This window comes from Ranitomeya imitator, chromosome 5, assembly GCF_032444005.1.
Source record: "Ranitomeya imitator isolate aRanImi1 chromosome 5, aRanImi1.pri, whole genome shotgun sequence".
NCBI classification, from domain to species: Eukaryota; Metazoa; Chordata; class Amphibia; order Anura; family Dendrobatidae; genus Ranitomeya; species Ranitomeya imitator.
The window spans coordinates 297,786,018-297,802,929 of NC_091286.1; the positions used below are offsets into that span (position 1 = coordinate 297,786,018).

Sequence of the window (16,912 nt, forward strand, 5' to 3'; positions counted from 1 at the left end):
GCTCTGTGGCCTCCCCTCGAACACTATCGCACCCCTCCAATCTATTCTAAACTCAGCTGCCCGACTAATCCACCTGTCCCCCCGCTATTCCCCAGCCTCTCCCCTCTGTCAATCCCTTCACTGGCTCCCCATTACCCAGAGACTCCAGTACAAAAGCCTAACCATGACATACAAAGCCATCCACAACCTGTCTCCTCCATACATCTGTGACCTCGTCTCCCGGTACTTACCTAAATGCAACCTCCGATCCTCACAAGATCTCCTTCTCTACTCCCCCCTTATCTCCTCTTCCCACAATCGCATACAAGATTTCTCTCGCGCATCACCCCTACTCTGGAACTCTCTACCACAACATATCAGACTCTCACCTACCATCGAAATCTTCAAAAAGAACCTGAAGACCTACCTCTTCCGGCAAGCCTACAACCTGCAGTAATCACTGATCGACCAAACCACTGCACGACCAGCTCTATCCTTACCTACTGTATCATCACCCATCCCTGTAGATTGTGAGCCCTCATGGGCAGGGTGCTCTCTCCTCCTGTACCAGTTGTGACTTGTATTGTTCAAGATTATTGTACCTGTTTTTATTATGTATACCCCTCCTCATATGTAAAGCGCCAATATATGGCGCTATAATAATAAATAATAATAATAATATTCTCTGAAAAAAGGCAAAAATTCTGCAGGGGTATCTAAAGCACAACTGTATGCTTTCTATATCTCCTCCGCACCTGTACTGCGACACTCTCATGCAAGAGGATTGGCGCACAGTGAATTGACACTTGGCTCACACTCCACACAGAGCTGGAGCCGAGGGTCATTAGCATATTGAATCAGATGCCATACGCTAGTGTGATTTCAGCCTAACACATATATAACAAGGATATCCCTTTTATGTCAGAAGTGTTTTAGGAATCCAGATACAGATCTATAATTGGTATGTAAAATAGTTTAAATAAAGACCAAACAAAAAGCAGGCGTGATAACAAAAACAGAATAGAAATATTTTTGCTTATTGACAACTTGGCCTATAGAGTTGTGTCTGAAAATGGAGGTATCACTTGCTTTAATGTGCAATATTGTTGCTATTTAGCATAATAAAAGCTTTACAACACATTATATTACACAGTCTGCTGTCATGCACATGTCCTATTCTAAAGAACAGAACATGTGCACATGCCTCCTAAAATGTCATGAGCAGTGATGGGCGAACCCGTACAGTGAAGTTCGGGGTCCGTACCAAACACCTAGTGTCAGTGTCAGACCCCGAAGATGGACTTCTCCAAAAAGTCCGTGTTACTATTCGTGTTCGGCAGCCCGAATATTGGGTGCTTCCCACGCTGTGATCTGAGTGTAAGTTCGTTACCGCCAGTCAGAGCACTTTGGTTCACACGCTGTCAGATGACAACATGTGACCCAGTAGCTGTAACTAGCGGTTAAATAAGGTTACCGCTGGTCACAGGAATGGGCTGATGAGAGTACTATAATATTGCTATCAGTGAGAGCATGTGTAGGATGATGAAAGTAGTACTCATCAGCCGATGCCTGTGACCGGCTGTAACAATCTTAAGGTACCTTCACACTGAACAACATTAGTACGATAACGATAGCGATCCGTGACGTTGCAGCGTCCTGGATAGCGATATTGTTGTGTTTGACACGCAGCAGCGATCTGGATCCTGCTGTGACATCGCTGGTCGGAGCTAGAAGGCCAGAACTTTATTTCGGCGCTAGATCACACGCTGACATCGCTGGATCGGCGTGTGTGACGCCGATCCAGCGATGTGTTCACTGGTAACCAGGGTAAATATCGGGTTACTAAGCGCAGGGCTGCGCTTAGTAACCCGATGTTTACCCTGGTTACCATTGTAAATGTAAAAAAAAAAAAAAACACTACATACTTACATTCCGGTGTCTGTCACGTCCCTCGCCGTCAGCTTCCCGCACTGACTGTGAGCGCCGGCCGTAAAGCACAGCGGTGACGTCACCGCTGTGCTCGGCTTTACGGCCGGCCGGCGCTCACAGTCAGTGCGGGAAGCTGACGGCGAGGGACGTGACAGACACCGGAATGTAAGTGTGGTTTTTTTTTTTTTTTACATTTACAATGGTAACCAGGGTAAACAGCGGGTTACTAAGCGCGGCCCTGCGCTTAGTAACCCGATGTTTACCCTGGTTACCCGGGGACTTCGGCATCGTTGGTCGCTGGAGAGCTGTCTGTGTGACAGCTCCCCAGCGACCACAAAAGGACTTTCCAACCATCACAGCCAGGTCGTATCGCTGGTCGTGATCGTTGGAAAGTTGCTGAGTGTGGCGGTACATTTACTGTCAATCAGAGCCAGTGTGTCCCACTGTAAGAAGATGACAAACAATGGGAAACAATGGGAAACAATGGATGTTCAGCCCCCCCCCCCCCAATTCATTCATTTGGTTCAGCTGCCTGAACCAAACTTTTTTTTTTAAATATTTGGCTGAACCAGCCGGATCCGATCATCCACGGGTTTGTCCACCACTAGTCATGAGCACCACTTACCTCCTGATGTGTAAATCAATATCAACCTTTTTAACATATAATTCGATTCACACATGGAATATTAGGATAACATTTTGACACTGATAAAAAGGTAAACAAAAATAAGTACAAACAGATGTAAAATTTTACAAAGAGACACTTACACTCCACTTAATATATTAATGGACTGTATCTTCACTCCAAAACCTGTCTCTTCCATGTTTGATATAATACCCAATACATTGATATTTGATGCCTTCTCATCAAAGTCTTTTTCGCTATACATTACTACATGTGGTGTGGAAAAGTCCTATTGAAAATCAACACATATTTTAAACATGGAAATATTCATACTGTATGTTCCCACTTCAAAACAAATCAGATTACTCAATAAATTGGAGGCACCATATGCACATAGAAATGTTTTACAGCCTTAACAAACAATAGATAACAGGATATATACCGTATTACAGGTGTTTAAGAAACAACTAGCACAGTACAACGCTTAACACTTATATGGGTTTACTGAGTAGCGTGAAAAGAGTACAATTAAATATATTATTTATGTGTAGTTAAACCTGCTTCTCAATCAACAAGAGAAAAATAGAGAGCATGGTTCTAGCTGTCTCTAAGCAAAACAGCATAGGCTTAGCTGAAAGCTCCCAATGTGGTTGGCCAGGGCAGGCCAAAGAGAATGGGTAGAAAAAAGAAAAGACTGCAAGTACACTGCAGGGATTATCACGAAGATACTGCCTCATTTGCATCGGTAGTAATGACCACATGCAGGTCAATCATCAGTTTTCATTAATTTTGCGTTTTTTTCGCGGATTTCCCACTGTCTAATGCATTGTGAAATGTCTGGGAAAAACCGCGCAAAAAAACGCATGCGGATTTAATGCGGAAATCTGGCAGAAATGTCCGGATTTCCACAGGAATTTTCTGCATGAATTCCTGAACGTGTGCAAATAGCCTTAAACTTGTTCTCTCTGTCAGGATGAATGATACTCACTTTACAATGTATTTGTTCAATTGGATCTATTATCTCTGGAACCTTTTTATAATATTTTTAATTGTGTGGTTTTTTCATGTCTCATGTGTTATAGTAGCGGAACATCACCCCTATTGGACTGTGTGTCATCTCTGACATCTGAATTACCATCATAAGAACAATCCTGTATTGGACATACCTAGGCCAGATTACGGGCATACAGGGAATTCTGTGGGATCCCCCTTAATCACGTTTTGAATGAACACTGGACGTATATACCTGAAATCCACATCTTCCTCACTCTGATTATGTACAGCTACATTTGAACTCAATTGGTTGGACATTAGTTACTACATGTCTTCTTTTCTTATATACATTATTTCCTCTTTCCGTATTTGGGCTCAGCTGTTGCCAAGTGACAAGGATTGTTTGTCCACTTCTATGCTCTTGTTTAACATGGCCGCTATATATTTGTCACATGATAGGTCTAAGGACTGTTAGGCGTCTCACCACCGGCAGCGTGCGATGCTGACTCTTCCTAACTTCAGTCACAGAAGGTGTGTATGCGGGGCTATGCGTGTCATGGAAGTCATCGGAACCCTTGTTCCTGATACGCATAGCAGCCGAGACAACGGAATTGACAATCCGGCGGCGGAAGTTCCGGTCTCGCACGCTTGAAGGATGTGGCTGAACACACCTCTTTTTTGTCCTTATTGGCCATGTGACGATATGGAGGGATATTTGAACCCTCTTCATAGTAAAGAACACACTGCACCCCGAGGAAGAAACAGCGAAACGCGCGTCGGGACCCCGATGCAATACTTAGGCTTAAACAGCATATGGGTAAGAGGCATGTTTCTCTGGTGTGTGCTGCTGACACCTGTCACACCATGATGCTTGTTTCTGTGCTTAAGCACACACACTCTTCAACCTCTGACCCTCATAACAGGTTGTGATTACAATGATTTCTGAAACAGGGGAATATGTCATGTATACTTATATGGAAAATAGTCATTTTTGGTGAAAAATCACCTCACTGACCTCTCCTGTATATTACAAAGTTTATGCATATGCTCACACCCCATGCCCACGGGTCTTACACTTTAATGAATCTTACTCTGTATATTATTGTGACCCTATTTACTCCCTGATACGCTGTATGCCTTTTGTGTTGCCCCATGATTGTATTGTTGCCAGCCTGTTTTTATAGTCAACACTTTTTCTAAATTGTTATTTGTACAAATTTTGATTTATCTTGTTTGTATAATTTTGAATAAAAATATTATGTAATTTTTTTGCAAAAACAAGAATCTACTTGATGTCACGTCCATATATTGTATTTTAGGGATGTAAGCTCCCAATGTCCTTCATTCTCTAATGTATACAAAATTAAAAAAAAAAATAGATTTAGAGTCCCTTCATTATACTCTTGTTCTTAAAATAGTAAAGCTAACTACCGTACACCTATTTCTTGGATAACCAAATATTAACACATTAAAAAAAACACCAAAATAAAAAAAGAACTTACAGATAAAATGGGGCGTAAAGATTGCACTACTCCATTGTAGCCACCCCAATGGCTCCATTCCTCATAATCACCTTCTTCAAGCAAATATTGGTGACCTTCATATCCAGGTTTTTCATAGCCAACCCATCTACAAAATACATCATAGAGAAAATATTACACAGTCACTTATTCCATGGAATTTTTCTGACATGAGTAAAGGGTAAAGCATGTTTTAAAACCCATTCATATCAAAACCTAGGACACATGATCTTGGTACTTTTGTTCGGACAAGCCATGGCGAAGCCACTTTGGAATAAAGGATGCTTGCTGTGTAGAGCCCGGATGTGACTAGAGGCCATAATTTGAAAGATACTTATAGCATATTATCAGCATACAGGGCCTCCAATTGAGATTACGAAAATAACAAATACTAGATTATTGGAGCACTGTGTGTTGCAGTGTTCCATAGAAAATATACTTTGCAAAGCCAATCACGAGGTCCTTGGCAGATTCTCCACTCCCAGCCAGTACCAAGGTTTCACCCTATATATACACACATAGGGCTAGCTCCCACTTAAAAATCAGATTACATTCCAACCAATCTTAGGGTACCGTCACACAGTGGCATTTTGATCGCTACGACGGCACGATTTGTGACGTTCCAGCGATATATCCATGACGTTCCAGCGATCTCGCTGTGTCTGACACGCTCCTGCGATCAGGGATCCCTTTCTTTCGTCGTCTAGTGTCCCGCTGTGGCGGCATGATCGCATGGTGTAAGGGTACCGTCACACAGTGGCATTTTGATCGCTACGACGGCACGATCCGTCATAATTTCATGACGTATGTGCGATGTAGAAGCCGTTGGTTACTATGCGCACATCGTATACAATATCGTGCACACCTTTGTTACACCATGCGATCATGCCGCCACAGCGGGACACTAGACGACGAAAGAAAGTTTCAAACGATCTGCTACGACGTACGATTCTCAGCAGGGTCCCTGATCGCAGGAGCGTGTCAGACACAGCGAGATCGCTGGAACGTCACAGATATATCGCTGGAACGTCACGGATCGTGCCGTCGTAGCGATCAAAATGCCACTGTGTGACGGTACCCTAACAAAGGTGTGCACGATATTGTATACGATGTGCGCATAGTAACCAACGGCTTCTACATCGCACATACGTCATGAAATTATCGCTCCAGCGTCGTACATTGCAAAGTGTGACAGCAGTCTAAGACGCTGGAGCTATATTGTTACGATGCTGGAGCGTCACGGATCATGCCGTCGTAGCGATCAAAATGCCACTGTGTGACGGTACCCTTATTCTATCATTGTGTGGTCATCTCCGATTTTACCAGCTCGGATGGGATCACAATCAGACTGGAGAAAGAAAAAAAAAAAAAATCGTAGTATGCAGCGATTGTAATCGGAAATCTGATTGCATTCACCAATAGAAGGCAATGGGTGCAAGAAACAAATTGCAGAGCACTCTGACCATGTGAGTGCCGTTCGATTTTTACATGCCGATGTCCTATGGAAAGCCGGCAATTCATCTGCTGCATACAGTAAAATCAGAGTGACCCGACAAAATAGAATAGATAGAAAACATATATACACAAAGAATAAATAGACATAAAGATGTTGGTGATATATATATATAATTAGTACAGTACTTGTGTAGCTTACAGTACATGTATTTTTTTATTTACTATATTATCTTCTTTAAAAATGGTGTGGGATAGCCCGAAATTTTATTAACTAGCAGAGGGAAAGTGGACAGCTGGGGACAGATGTTTATAGCCTGGAAAGAGGGTAATACCTATACAGCTTCCAAGGCTATTAAGCTCACAGCTGTATAATTAGTCTTTACTAGCTAATAAAATGGGGCACCCCCCAAAAAAATACTTACGGTTCTCCTGCAGCTAATAGCCAGCAAAGGCTAGGCAGACAGATGCGGGCTGATATTAATAGGATAGGAAGGGGCATGGATATTGGGCCCCTCCCAGACTAAAAACATCAGCTCTCAGCAGCTGCAGAAAAGATGCATCCATAAGAAGTGCCAAATCTGACACTTGCACTGGTGCGGTGGCAAGTGGTGCAATTGATGTCACTGTTGTAGTCTCTGGTGACATCAAGTCCAGGGGTTAGTAATGGACTGTACTTCCATGAAAAACGCTCGACACTCGTCCGACATTTCAGGAACAAAATTCTACAGGTTTTAAAGCATGGCAGAAGAAGCTTCTGGGGACTGCAGCATTTCATAGTAAAACATACATCGCTTAAATGCAGTCAGTGTCTGTGTTCTAGGCAGCATAAATCTCATGACTGGTTCTCTTCAAATAAACTAAAAGTCTACTGGTATTGCCACTGTGGTTAACTAAACGTGACTAATGGTTATAACATGTTATTGGTATGCAAAGTTTTCCAAAGAGATTATAATCAAGATAACAAGTGTAATTTCTTTTTCACTTCAACATCTTAAGGTTCACATGCAGCATTTTTTTACTGCACTTTTTAAGCAAATTAAAAGTTGTTTTCTGCAGTACGAGAAAAAGCCATGAGCTTTCAAATCTCATGCACACGTTTTTTTTTCTGACTGAATGTGTGAACTACAGTATTTTTTTAAAAGTTGCAGCAAGTCACTTCTTTCAGCGTTTCTGCAGTGTTTTTTCACCCACATAAAACAAGGGGAAAGTTAAAAATGCTGCAAAAACAAATGTTTTTGGTGAATAAAACAAAATTAATTAAACATGTACTGTTGAGAGAGCACACATCTGAACTAAAAGAACACTGTGAAAATGGGCACTTTGAACACGCAGCTTTTACTGCTAAAAGTGTAGGTTGTTCAGGGGGGGAAAACGCAGTACAAACATTGCTTGTGAACATAGCCTAAAGTGTATTTCAAGAACTCGCACCATCGAGCACTGCCGAATACTGCCGCACCAGTCTGGGAAGGGAGTTGCATCATCGCCGCACCACCGAACACCCCCTGTGACCCCACTCCACCAGCGCTACAGATCCCCCCGTAAGCTGAATTTGGACAGTAAGATGGACCCCCCCATTTGACGCATTAATTTTTTTCCCCATTTTGCTTCTGAAAACGTGGGGTGCGTCTTATGGTCCGGTGTGTCTGAAAAATACCGTAACTAAAGTAGGAAAAGTAAGTTTACAGACGAGAAAGATTATTATTCCTTAAAAAAATTATACTAAAAGGTATAATACTCACAGCCCACTGAGAACTCTTATTGACCCAACAGTGTTAAAAGCAGGTTCTTGCTCTTCTCCTGTAACATCTGAGATTTCTAAATTTTTAAGGGTCAACAAATCTTTGTCCAACTCCACCTGCCTGCCTTCAAACAAGGGCTTTTCAAAAATAACTATCTGTAACAGACAAAATATAGACATATAACGTCTGTAGTCTAACATTTACTTTAAAAACTTTTGTTGTAAACATGTAAGGTTAATTGAAAGCTCATTGTACAAATTTATGGTTTTGTACTTTGATATGGCCATATATTCCTCCTCTAGTTACTGAATTACTAAGCCAATTTGCATTCTATACACTAGAGGGTTCAAAAACCCCTTTATGTTTCACACAGCAATCTACTAATTACATGATGAAATTATGCTTGCACCTTTTAACGAGAGGACGCTTGCTACATAGGGATTCACAGTATTTTTCGGATTATAAGACGCACTTTTCCCCAAAAAATTTGGGGGGAAAATGGGGGTGCTTCTTTAAATGTGGATATACCTTACTGGCCGAGATGGAGCAGGGTCTCAGGGTCGCGGCTGGAGGAGGAAAGAGTGGAGTGTTGCTGCGGGCCGCAGGGGGTGTTCGGATGTGCGGCGCGGAGCTGCGGGTGGTGTCCAGAGCTGCGGGTGGTGTCCGCCGACATTTCCTATGCCGTGGACTCAGGAAAAATGGATGTCGGGGATCACGCATGTACAGATAGAGATCTCGGCAAGATCTCGGGCGATGAGATTTCAGCGTTGAGATCTCATCTCCCGAGATCTTCCCTCATTCCAGTCTGCGGCCTGCAGCAACGCTCCACTCTTGCCTCCTCCAGCAGCGACCCTGGAACCCCACTTTACCGTAGCCACCACCCCTGGTAAGCAATAAGACGCATGGATTATAAGAAGCACCGCTATTTTATTAAAAAATACGTTTTTTCCTATTTTTCTCCTCAAAATTTGGGGTGCGTCTTATAATCCGGAGCGTCTTACAATCCGAAAAATAAGGTATATAGCTCTCATCTACAATATAGCCATAGGCTGTATAGTAGCAGCAAGATTTTATCACTGAGTTAGTAGTGTGTAATGTTCTTACCTTGGGTTCATGGGGTATTTCAACTTTGCGGCTTCCCTATAAGGAGATAAGATCTGGTTAGCCAACGTTTCACTTAGCCTTCACTGTATTAACCTACAGTATGTCTTAGGGTATGTGCACACGTCAGGATTTCTTGCAGAAATTTTCCTGACAAAAACTGGACATTTCTGCCAGAAATCCGCATGCGATTTTACCAGATTTTTCACGCGTTTTTTCCCAAATGCATAGAATATCGGGAAAACGCTGAAAATACGCAAAATTAATGAACATGCTGCTTTTTTTTTACCGCAAAGCGTTTTTTTGTGGAAAAAAACGCAGCATGTGCACAAAACATGCAGAATGCATTCTAAATGATAGGATGCATAATGTGTGCGTTTTTAATGAGTTTTTATAGCGTTTTTACTGCGAAAAAACGTGAAAAAACCTGAACGTGTGCACTTAGCCTTAGCTGAGTTTTCCACAGCCTTGCATGATATGACTGGAATGCTCAATAGCTCAATTATATAGGCATGTCATTTTTGTCTGGATTATTGTTTATTAATATATTCTTTTAAATGACTTTGATGTGGTGGGTAACTTTAATTCCACTCCACAGAAAATCCTGAAATCTTCACTAAAACACAATTCATCCGTTCTCTAAATCCCACTTAAGAGAACTCTTCAAACCTAAAACTTGCTAATGACAAGTTCTATACACTGTTAACCCCTTCACGACATGCACCGTACTAGTACGGCACATGTCGTGTCTCCTCCGGCGGTGAGCCCACATCAAAGTTGCGACATGTCAGCTGTTTTGTACAGCTGACATGTGCGCGCAATAGCGGCGGGTGAAATCGCGATTCGCTCGCCGCTATTAACCTGTTAAATGCCACTATCAAACGCTGACAGCAGCATTTAACTACCACTTCCGGCCGCGCGGCCGGAAATGAGCACATCGCCGACCCCCTTCACATGATCGGGGGTCGGCGATGCATCAGGATGGTAACCATAGAGGTCCTTGATACCTCTATGGTTACTGATGCAGGCCTGCGGTGAGCGCCACCCTGTGATCGGCGCTCATAGCAAGCCTGCAATTCAGCTCCATAGCAGCGATCAGATGATCGCTGCTATGTAGCTGAGCCGATCCAGTGGTGCCAGCTTCTAGCCTCCCATGGAGGCTATTGAAGCATGGCAAAAGTAAAAAAAAGAATGTTTTTAAAAATATGAAAAAAATATAAAAGTTTAAATCACCCCCCTTTCACCCCATCCAAAATAAAACTATAAAAAAAAAATCAAACCAAGACATATTTGGTATCGCAGCGATCAGAATCGCCCGATCTAGAAAAAAAAAAAATACATTAACCTGATCGCTAAACAGCGTAGCGAGAAAAAAATTTGAACCGCCAGAATTACGTTTTTTTTGGTTGCCGCGACTTTGCATTAAAATGCAATAATGGGCGATCAAAAGAACGTATCTGCACAAAAGTGTTATCTTTAAAAACGACAGCTCGGCACGCAAAAAATAAGCCCTCGTAATGACTTGGAGAATCAAAATATCAGGTCAGTTTTATCATTTAGTGAACCTAGCAAAAAATCCAAACAAAAAACAAGTGTGGGATTGCACTTTTTTTTTGCAATTTCACCACACTTGGAATTTTTTCCCGTTTTCTAGTACAAGTTTCTAGTACAAGACATAGTAAAACCAATGGTGTCATTCGAAAGTACAACTCGTCCCACAAAAAATAAGACCTCACATGACCATATTGACGGAAAAATAAAAAAAGTTATGGCTCTGGGAAGGAGGGGAGTGAAAAACTAAAACCCAAAATTAAAAAGGGCAGCGGCGGGAAGGGGTTAAATAACTGCAGCTAAACGGGGAAGTGGTAATAGAGATGGGGATCTGCAGGAACTCCAGAATTTTAAATGTAATACACATTTGAACTGTAAGATATTTCTTGGTTTTAGAGAAAAAGAATAACTATCCTACTTAATATATCAAATAAAGATATTTAGGAGTGGTTATTTTACTGCTGTTACTGGCACTTTGCTGCTAACAATCTCACCATTTTCAAAGGCTTCATAGATCCAATGTATGCTTCCTGTATATTTAAAAATGAAAGGTCAGGGTATTCTCCAGGCTCCAAAATAAATGGTACTCCTTGGAAGCCAGATTCATCATAAATGAGCCATCTGAAATACAAAAATAAATGGCCCCAGATATTAATAAACACAATAGAAACAAATCTAATTATATCAATAGCAATGGAGACAATACCCCAACAATACCTGAAGGGGGAGTCCTAACTGCTGCACATTCTAGCTTCTGATAACCCTTCTGTCAGCTGCTCAACATAGTACTGTACAAAGTGTAACATATAAGCTACAATTCCTTTTTTGTGAAATCAATAATGATTGGAACTGATCTCTACATGCAGGAGACGCGTAAGCATGTTAGAGTTCCATACCAAAAGCCTCATTCAGATGTCCGTTTTTCATGAACGAGTACTATCTATATGTTTTTCACACATGAAAGTCGCACCTATGATTGACAATAGGCTGCTCACATAACCGACTTTTTGTCAGACCAAGTTGTCCACGCAAAATTGCAGAACTATCAGGTGTTGTCAGATCAAAAATTGCCAATGCAAGTCTGTGGGCTAGTGAAAAAAAAACTTTTTTTTCTCTAATCTGATAAAAATTGATGAAGCTCAGAGCAAACTCCGATGATATTCAGCTGAAACGTGGATGAAACACTGATCCAAAACAGTGATGAAACTTGGTCTGTTTTTCTGATGCATGAAAAAACAGATGTCTAAACTCTGCTGCCCGTCTAATCCACCTATCCCCCCACTATTCCCCGGCCTGTCCCCTTTGTCAATCCCTTCACTGGCTCCCCATTACCCAGAGACTCCAGTACAAAAGCCTAACCATGACGTACAAAGCCATCCACAACCTGTCTCCTCCATACATCTGTGACCTCGTCTCCCGGTACTTACCTACACGCAACCTCCGATCCTCACAAGATCTCCTTCTCTACTCCCCTATTATCTCCTCTTCCCACAATCGCATACAAGATTTCTCTCGCGTATCACCCCTACTCTGGAACCCTCTACCACAACACATCAGACTCTCGCCTACCATCGAAACCTTCAAAAAGAACCTGAAGACCCACCTCTTCCGACAAGCCTACAACCTGCAGTAACCACCGATCGACCAAACCACTGCACGACCAGCTCTACCCTCACCTACTGTATTCTCACCCATCCCTTGTAGATTGCGAGCCTTCACGGGCAGGGTCCTCATTCCTCCTGTACCAGTTGTGACTTGTATTGTTTAAGATTATTGTACTTGTTTTTATTATGTATACCCCTCCTCACATGTAAAGCGCCATAGAATAAATGGCGCTATAATAATAAATAATACTAATAATGTCTGAATAAGCTCTTACAGTGTCACTGGTGCCCACCTGATAGCTGTGAACATCTGCAAACTACATCTACAGTGTTGCTGAAAATTTCATGTGAATAATCCCTGTTTTGTATTTTCTTAATAAGAGAGGACCGTAATTGAGGGCAATTAAAGTCAGGGAACAGCAATACATAAAATGTAGTCAAAATGGAATCATGGATACACACCCAAACTTCAAAGCCATGTGGAATGTCATACACTGCATGCAACGCAAACATATTTCACATATTAAAATAAACAAGATTAGCACAAAAATCTCACCCAGTAAAGTTCCTGTAATTGTTCACATAGTAAACACCTCCTACACCTACCATATGGCATATCGATAAAGAATTATAGCTATTTCTTCACTGGTAACCAGGGTAAACATCGGGTAACTAAGCGCAGGGCCGCGCTTAGTAACCCGATGTTTACCCTGGTTACCATCCTAAAAGTAAAAAAAACAAACACTAGATACTTACCTACCGCTGTCTGTCCTCCAGCGCTGCGCTCTGCACTCCTCCTGTACTGGCTGTGAGCCGGAAAGCAGAGCGGTGACGTCACCGCTCTGCTTTCCGGCTCCCAGACAGTACAGGAGGAGAGCAGAGAAGCAGAGCGCAGCGCTGGAGGACAGACGGCTGTAGGTAAGTATCTAGTGTTTGTTTTTTTTTTACTTTTAGCATGGTAACCAGGGTAAACATCGGGTTACTAAGCGCGGCCCTGCGCTTAGTTACCCGATGTTTACCCTGGTTACCGGCATCGTTGGTCGCTGGAGAGCGGTCTGTGTGACAGCTCTCCAGCGACCAAACAGCGACGCTGCAGCGATCCGGATCGTTGTCGGTATCGCTGCAGCGTCGCTAAATGTGAAGGGGCCTTTAGACTAATGGCTTGACATGAAAATAATTTGACAATTACTGTATTTTCTGGCGTATAAGACTACTTTTTAACCCTTGAAAATCTTCTCAAAAGTCGGGTATCGTCTTATACGCCAGGTGTCATCTTATAGGGCAGGTGCGGAGTAATCTGCGGTCGCCGCATATTGTGGGGGGAGCGACCCCAATGACAAGGAGAGGGGTCACCTCACCGGGAAGGTCTAAGTGGCGCAGAGGCAGAGAAGGAGATAATAGGATACAAGGGTGAGCCAGATGAGTGAAAGAGGAGTGTTTTTCTAGGCACAGCATCGCTCTCTCTCTCTTTTTTGCATAACCCTGGCATCCCAGACGCTGACAGTTTGCTTCACTTACACCTTCCTGGTGAGGCGCTCCCTCACCTCGTCATCGGGACCACTCCCCCCCACTATATTATACGTCGACCGCAGATTGCTCCGCACCCACCCTATAAGACGACACCCGGCATATAAGACAACCCCCGACTTTTGAGAAGATTTTATATTTTAACTGGAAAAGTTGGGGGTCGTCTTATATGCCCAGTCGTCTTATACGCCGGAAAATACGGTACTTTAAATGTTCTTGTATTTTGTGATGTAACGATTGAAAGTTACATATTAGCAAAACTAACAAAGTATCCAACTTTGTCAGAGGTCAGTCAGATTATTGTTAATTTAGTCATGATAATGTTTGGTCAAATAAAAAAATAGCCGATTGCTTTCTAGCTTCATGCCTTACAGTACACTGGAATTTAGATAACAGCCCTGCTAATGATAGATGAACCTAAACATAAGGAAACAAAAGGAAGTACAGGCAACTCAGATTGCCCTGGTATTTGCTAAAAAGGAGTGTTATATAATGGCTTTCACCTACATTTATACGCAATTACAATAGGATATATGCAATTGGAGAGAGCTTTGTGTACGTAGGAGCAGCTGTTGTGTAGTAGCTAGAACAGGTGCACAGCAAGTGAAGCAAGGGAACTTAAAAGTGTAAATACATGACCTTTGCTTTGGTATTTTTGACATTTTATTAACACCTTCAAAACTGCAAGACAAAGTTTTTCAATACAAGAATATTACCATTTAAAGTCACAGATATGCCCATTAATTATCATGTATTTAAAGGGCTTATCCGCTTTCTCGTTAGTGCAGCTTTCCTCACAAACTGACGAGCGATTATGTCCATAAAATAAATGCTAGTACATAAGCGTGTGACTAGACCATTAGCCTCCTCCAATGGAAAAGCACCTCACAGAGGAAAGCCGCTTTTCTTGGAGGAGGCTGATGGACTGGTCAAACATTCCTCCATCACAAGCTATTATATGGATAGAAGTGCTGGTCAGTTTTTATGTCTGTTATGATCTATAAAAGCTAATTAAAGTCCCACAGATTATAAAAACTAATGTGACAATGCTTTTTCCCCAGTAATAGCCATTCACAGCCTAGTCGGGCTGTGGTAATTATATGTATTCCCATTTCTTTGGATGATAAGATTGGACATAAATTTATATTCTGGGAGGGAATTGATGTGAGATCATAAGAGTAATTAAACTTTGATGTTCATATTTAGCAGGCACTTGAATTGTCTACGGATCAGTAGGGGTCTCAGGACCCAGCTAGATACAAACAACCAAGAAGAAAGTTTACTCTTTAAGAACCCCACCAACTAATTGACATGTAAAGAATTGAATTCCTTACACTCCACAATGCACTTTGACAGAGCAGGTTCTCTGCAGTCTCCCATACACCTGCACCTCTTCTGTGTCATCGTAGTAGGAAGTCATAACTCCAAGACCATCCGGATCCGTGAACAGATCAATTCTGCAAACACGATAATCCTGCAATGAAAATCCAAACCGACATTTACAAGTTATCACAAAACATTCCTAATGTATACAGAACACCACAATTAAATTATTTGTAGTAGGAGTCGTACATTCATTTCATACATGATTGGTACGCTTTTAAGCCGCTAAACGTAGCCCAAATGTAGTAATTGCATGTATTCTCATAATTGTCGTATGAAAATGCTGAGACACACTTTATCTCAATCCTTTAAAGCATTGTTTATTGCACATTTTAAATGTTCTACTGATGCTGGTATATGTATTTTTCATGGATATTAATAGAAAAGGTTTGGGCTCTCAAATCAAATGTGAATCAGTTTCTAAAAAAATAATTCAAAATTTACAAGCAATATGACGGCCCTGTCTATACACTGCTCAAAAAAATAAAGGGAACACTTAAACAACAGAATATAACTAGTGATGAGCGAGTATACTCGTTGCTCAGATTTTCCCCAAGCACGCTTGGGCGGTCTCCAAGTATTTGTGAGTGCTCGAAGATTTAGTTTTTGTGGAAGCAGCTGCATGATTTACGGCTGCTAGCCAGCCTGAGTACATGTGGGGGTTGCCTGGTTGCTATGGAATCCCCACATATATTCAAGCTGTCTAGCAGTTACAAATCATGCAGCTGCTTCCACAAAAGCGAAATCTCTGAGCATTCACAAATATTCGGAGACCACCCGAGCAATGAGTATACTCGCTCATCACTAAATATAACTCCAAGTACCGTATATACTGGGGTGTAAGCCGACCCGAGTATAAGCCGAGACCCCTAATTTTTGCCACAAAAAACTGGGAAAACTTAATGACTCAAGTATAAGCCTAGGATGGGAAATACAGCAGCTACTGGAACATTTCAAAAATAAAAATAGATACCAATAAAAGTAAAATTAATTGAGACATCAGTAGGTTAAGTGTTTTTGAATATCCATATTGAATCAGGAGCCCCATATAATGATGGCGTCCTTATTCATTACCTTTAATGAGCGGTACCACGTAACCGCTGAACACAGGAAGAGCTGCGGGCGCTGGAGAAGCAGGGACATGCAGAGACGCACCTGGGAGCAGCTGAGTATGATTTGACAGCTGCCGCTCCCCCTCCCCTGCTGACCCCCCTGGGACAATGACTCGAGTAGAAGCCGAGAGGGGAACTTTCAGCCTAAAAAAAATGGGCTGAAAATCTCGGCTTACACTCAAGTATATATCTAATATATAAAGGTGTGTGTGTGTGTGTGTGTGTCCAAGATTGGCATCTGCACCGTCGCAGCTACAGCCACAAAATTTTGCACAGTCACACGTCTGGACCCCGAGAGCGTCATAGGCTATGTTGTGAGGCAAAATTTTAACCCTGCGCATTCCAATTCACCAATTTTGCCCCTATCTACATAATGGGGAAAAAGTGAAAGGAA

General features: G+C 42.1%; 1 protein-coding gene across 2 annotated transcripts in view; it reads right to left on the reverse strand.

Moving 5' to 3' along the window:
- Positions 1-16,912, reverse strand: part of CRYBG1 (crystallin beta-gamma domain containing 1) — a 471,483-nt gene that overhangs the window by 21,974 nt on the left and 432,597 nt on the right. For both annotated transcript variants that reach the window (XM_069726284.1, XM_069726285.1), the window contains 6 exons: positions 15,358-15,497; positions 11,387-11,513; positions 9,345-9,380; positions 8,241-8,395; positions 5,029-5,155; positions 2,677-2,822 (listed from right to left, as the gene is read on the reverse strand). In XM_069726284.1, the coding sequence (XP_069582385.1) occupies positions 2,677-2,822; positions 5,029-5,155; positions 8,241-8,395; positions 9,345-9,380; positions 11,387-11,513; positions 15,358-15,497 (731 nt within the window). The remainder of the gene's footprint in view (positions 1-2,676; positions 2,823-5,028; positions 5,156-8,240; positions 8,396-9,344; positions 9,381-11,386; positions 11,514-15,357; positions 15,498-16,912) is intronic.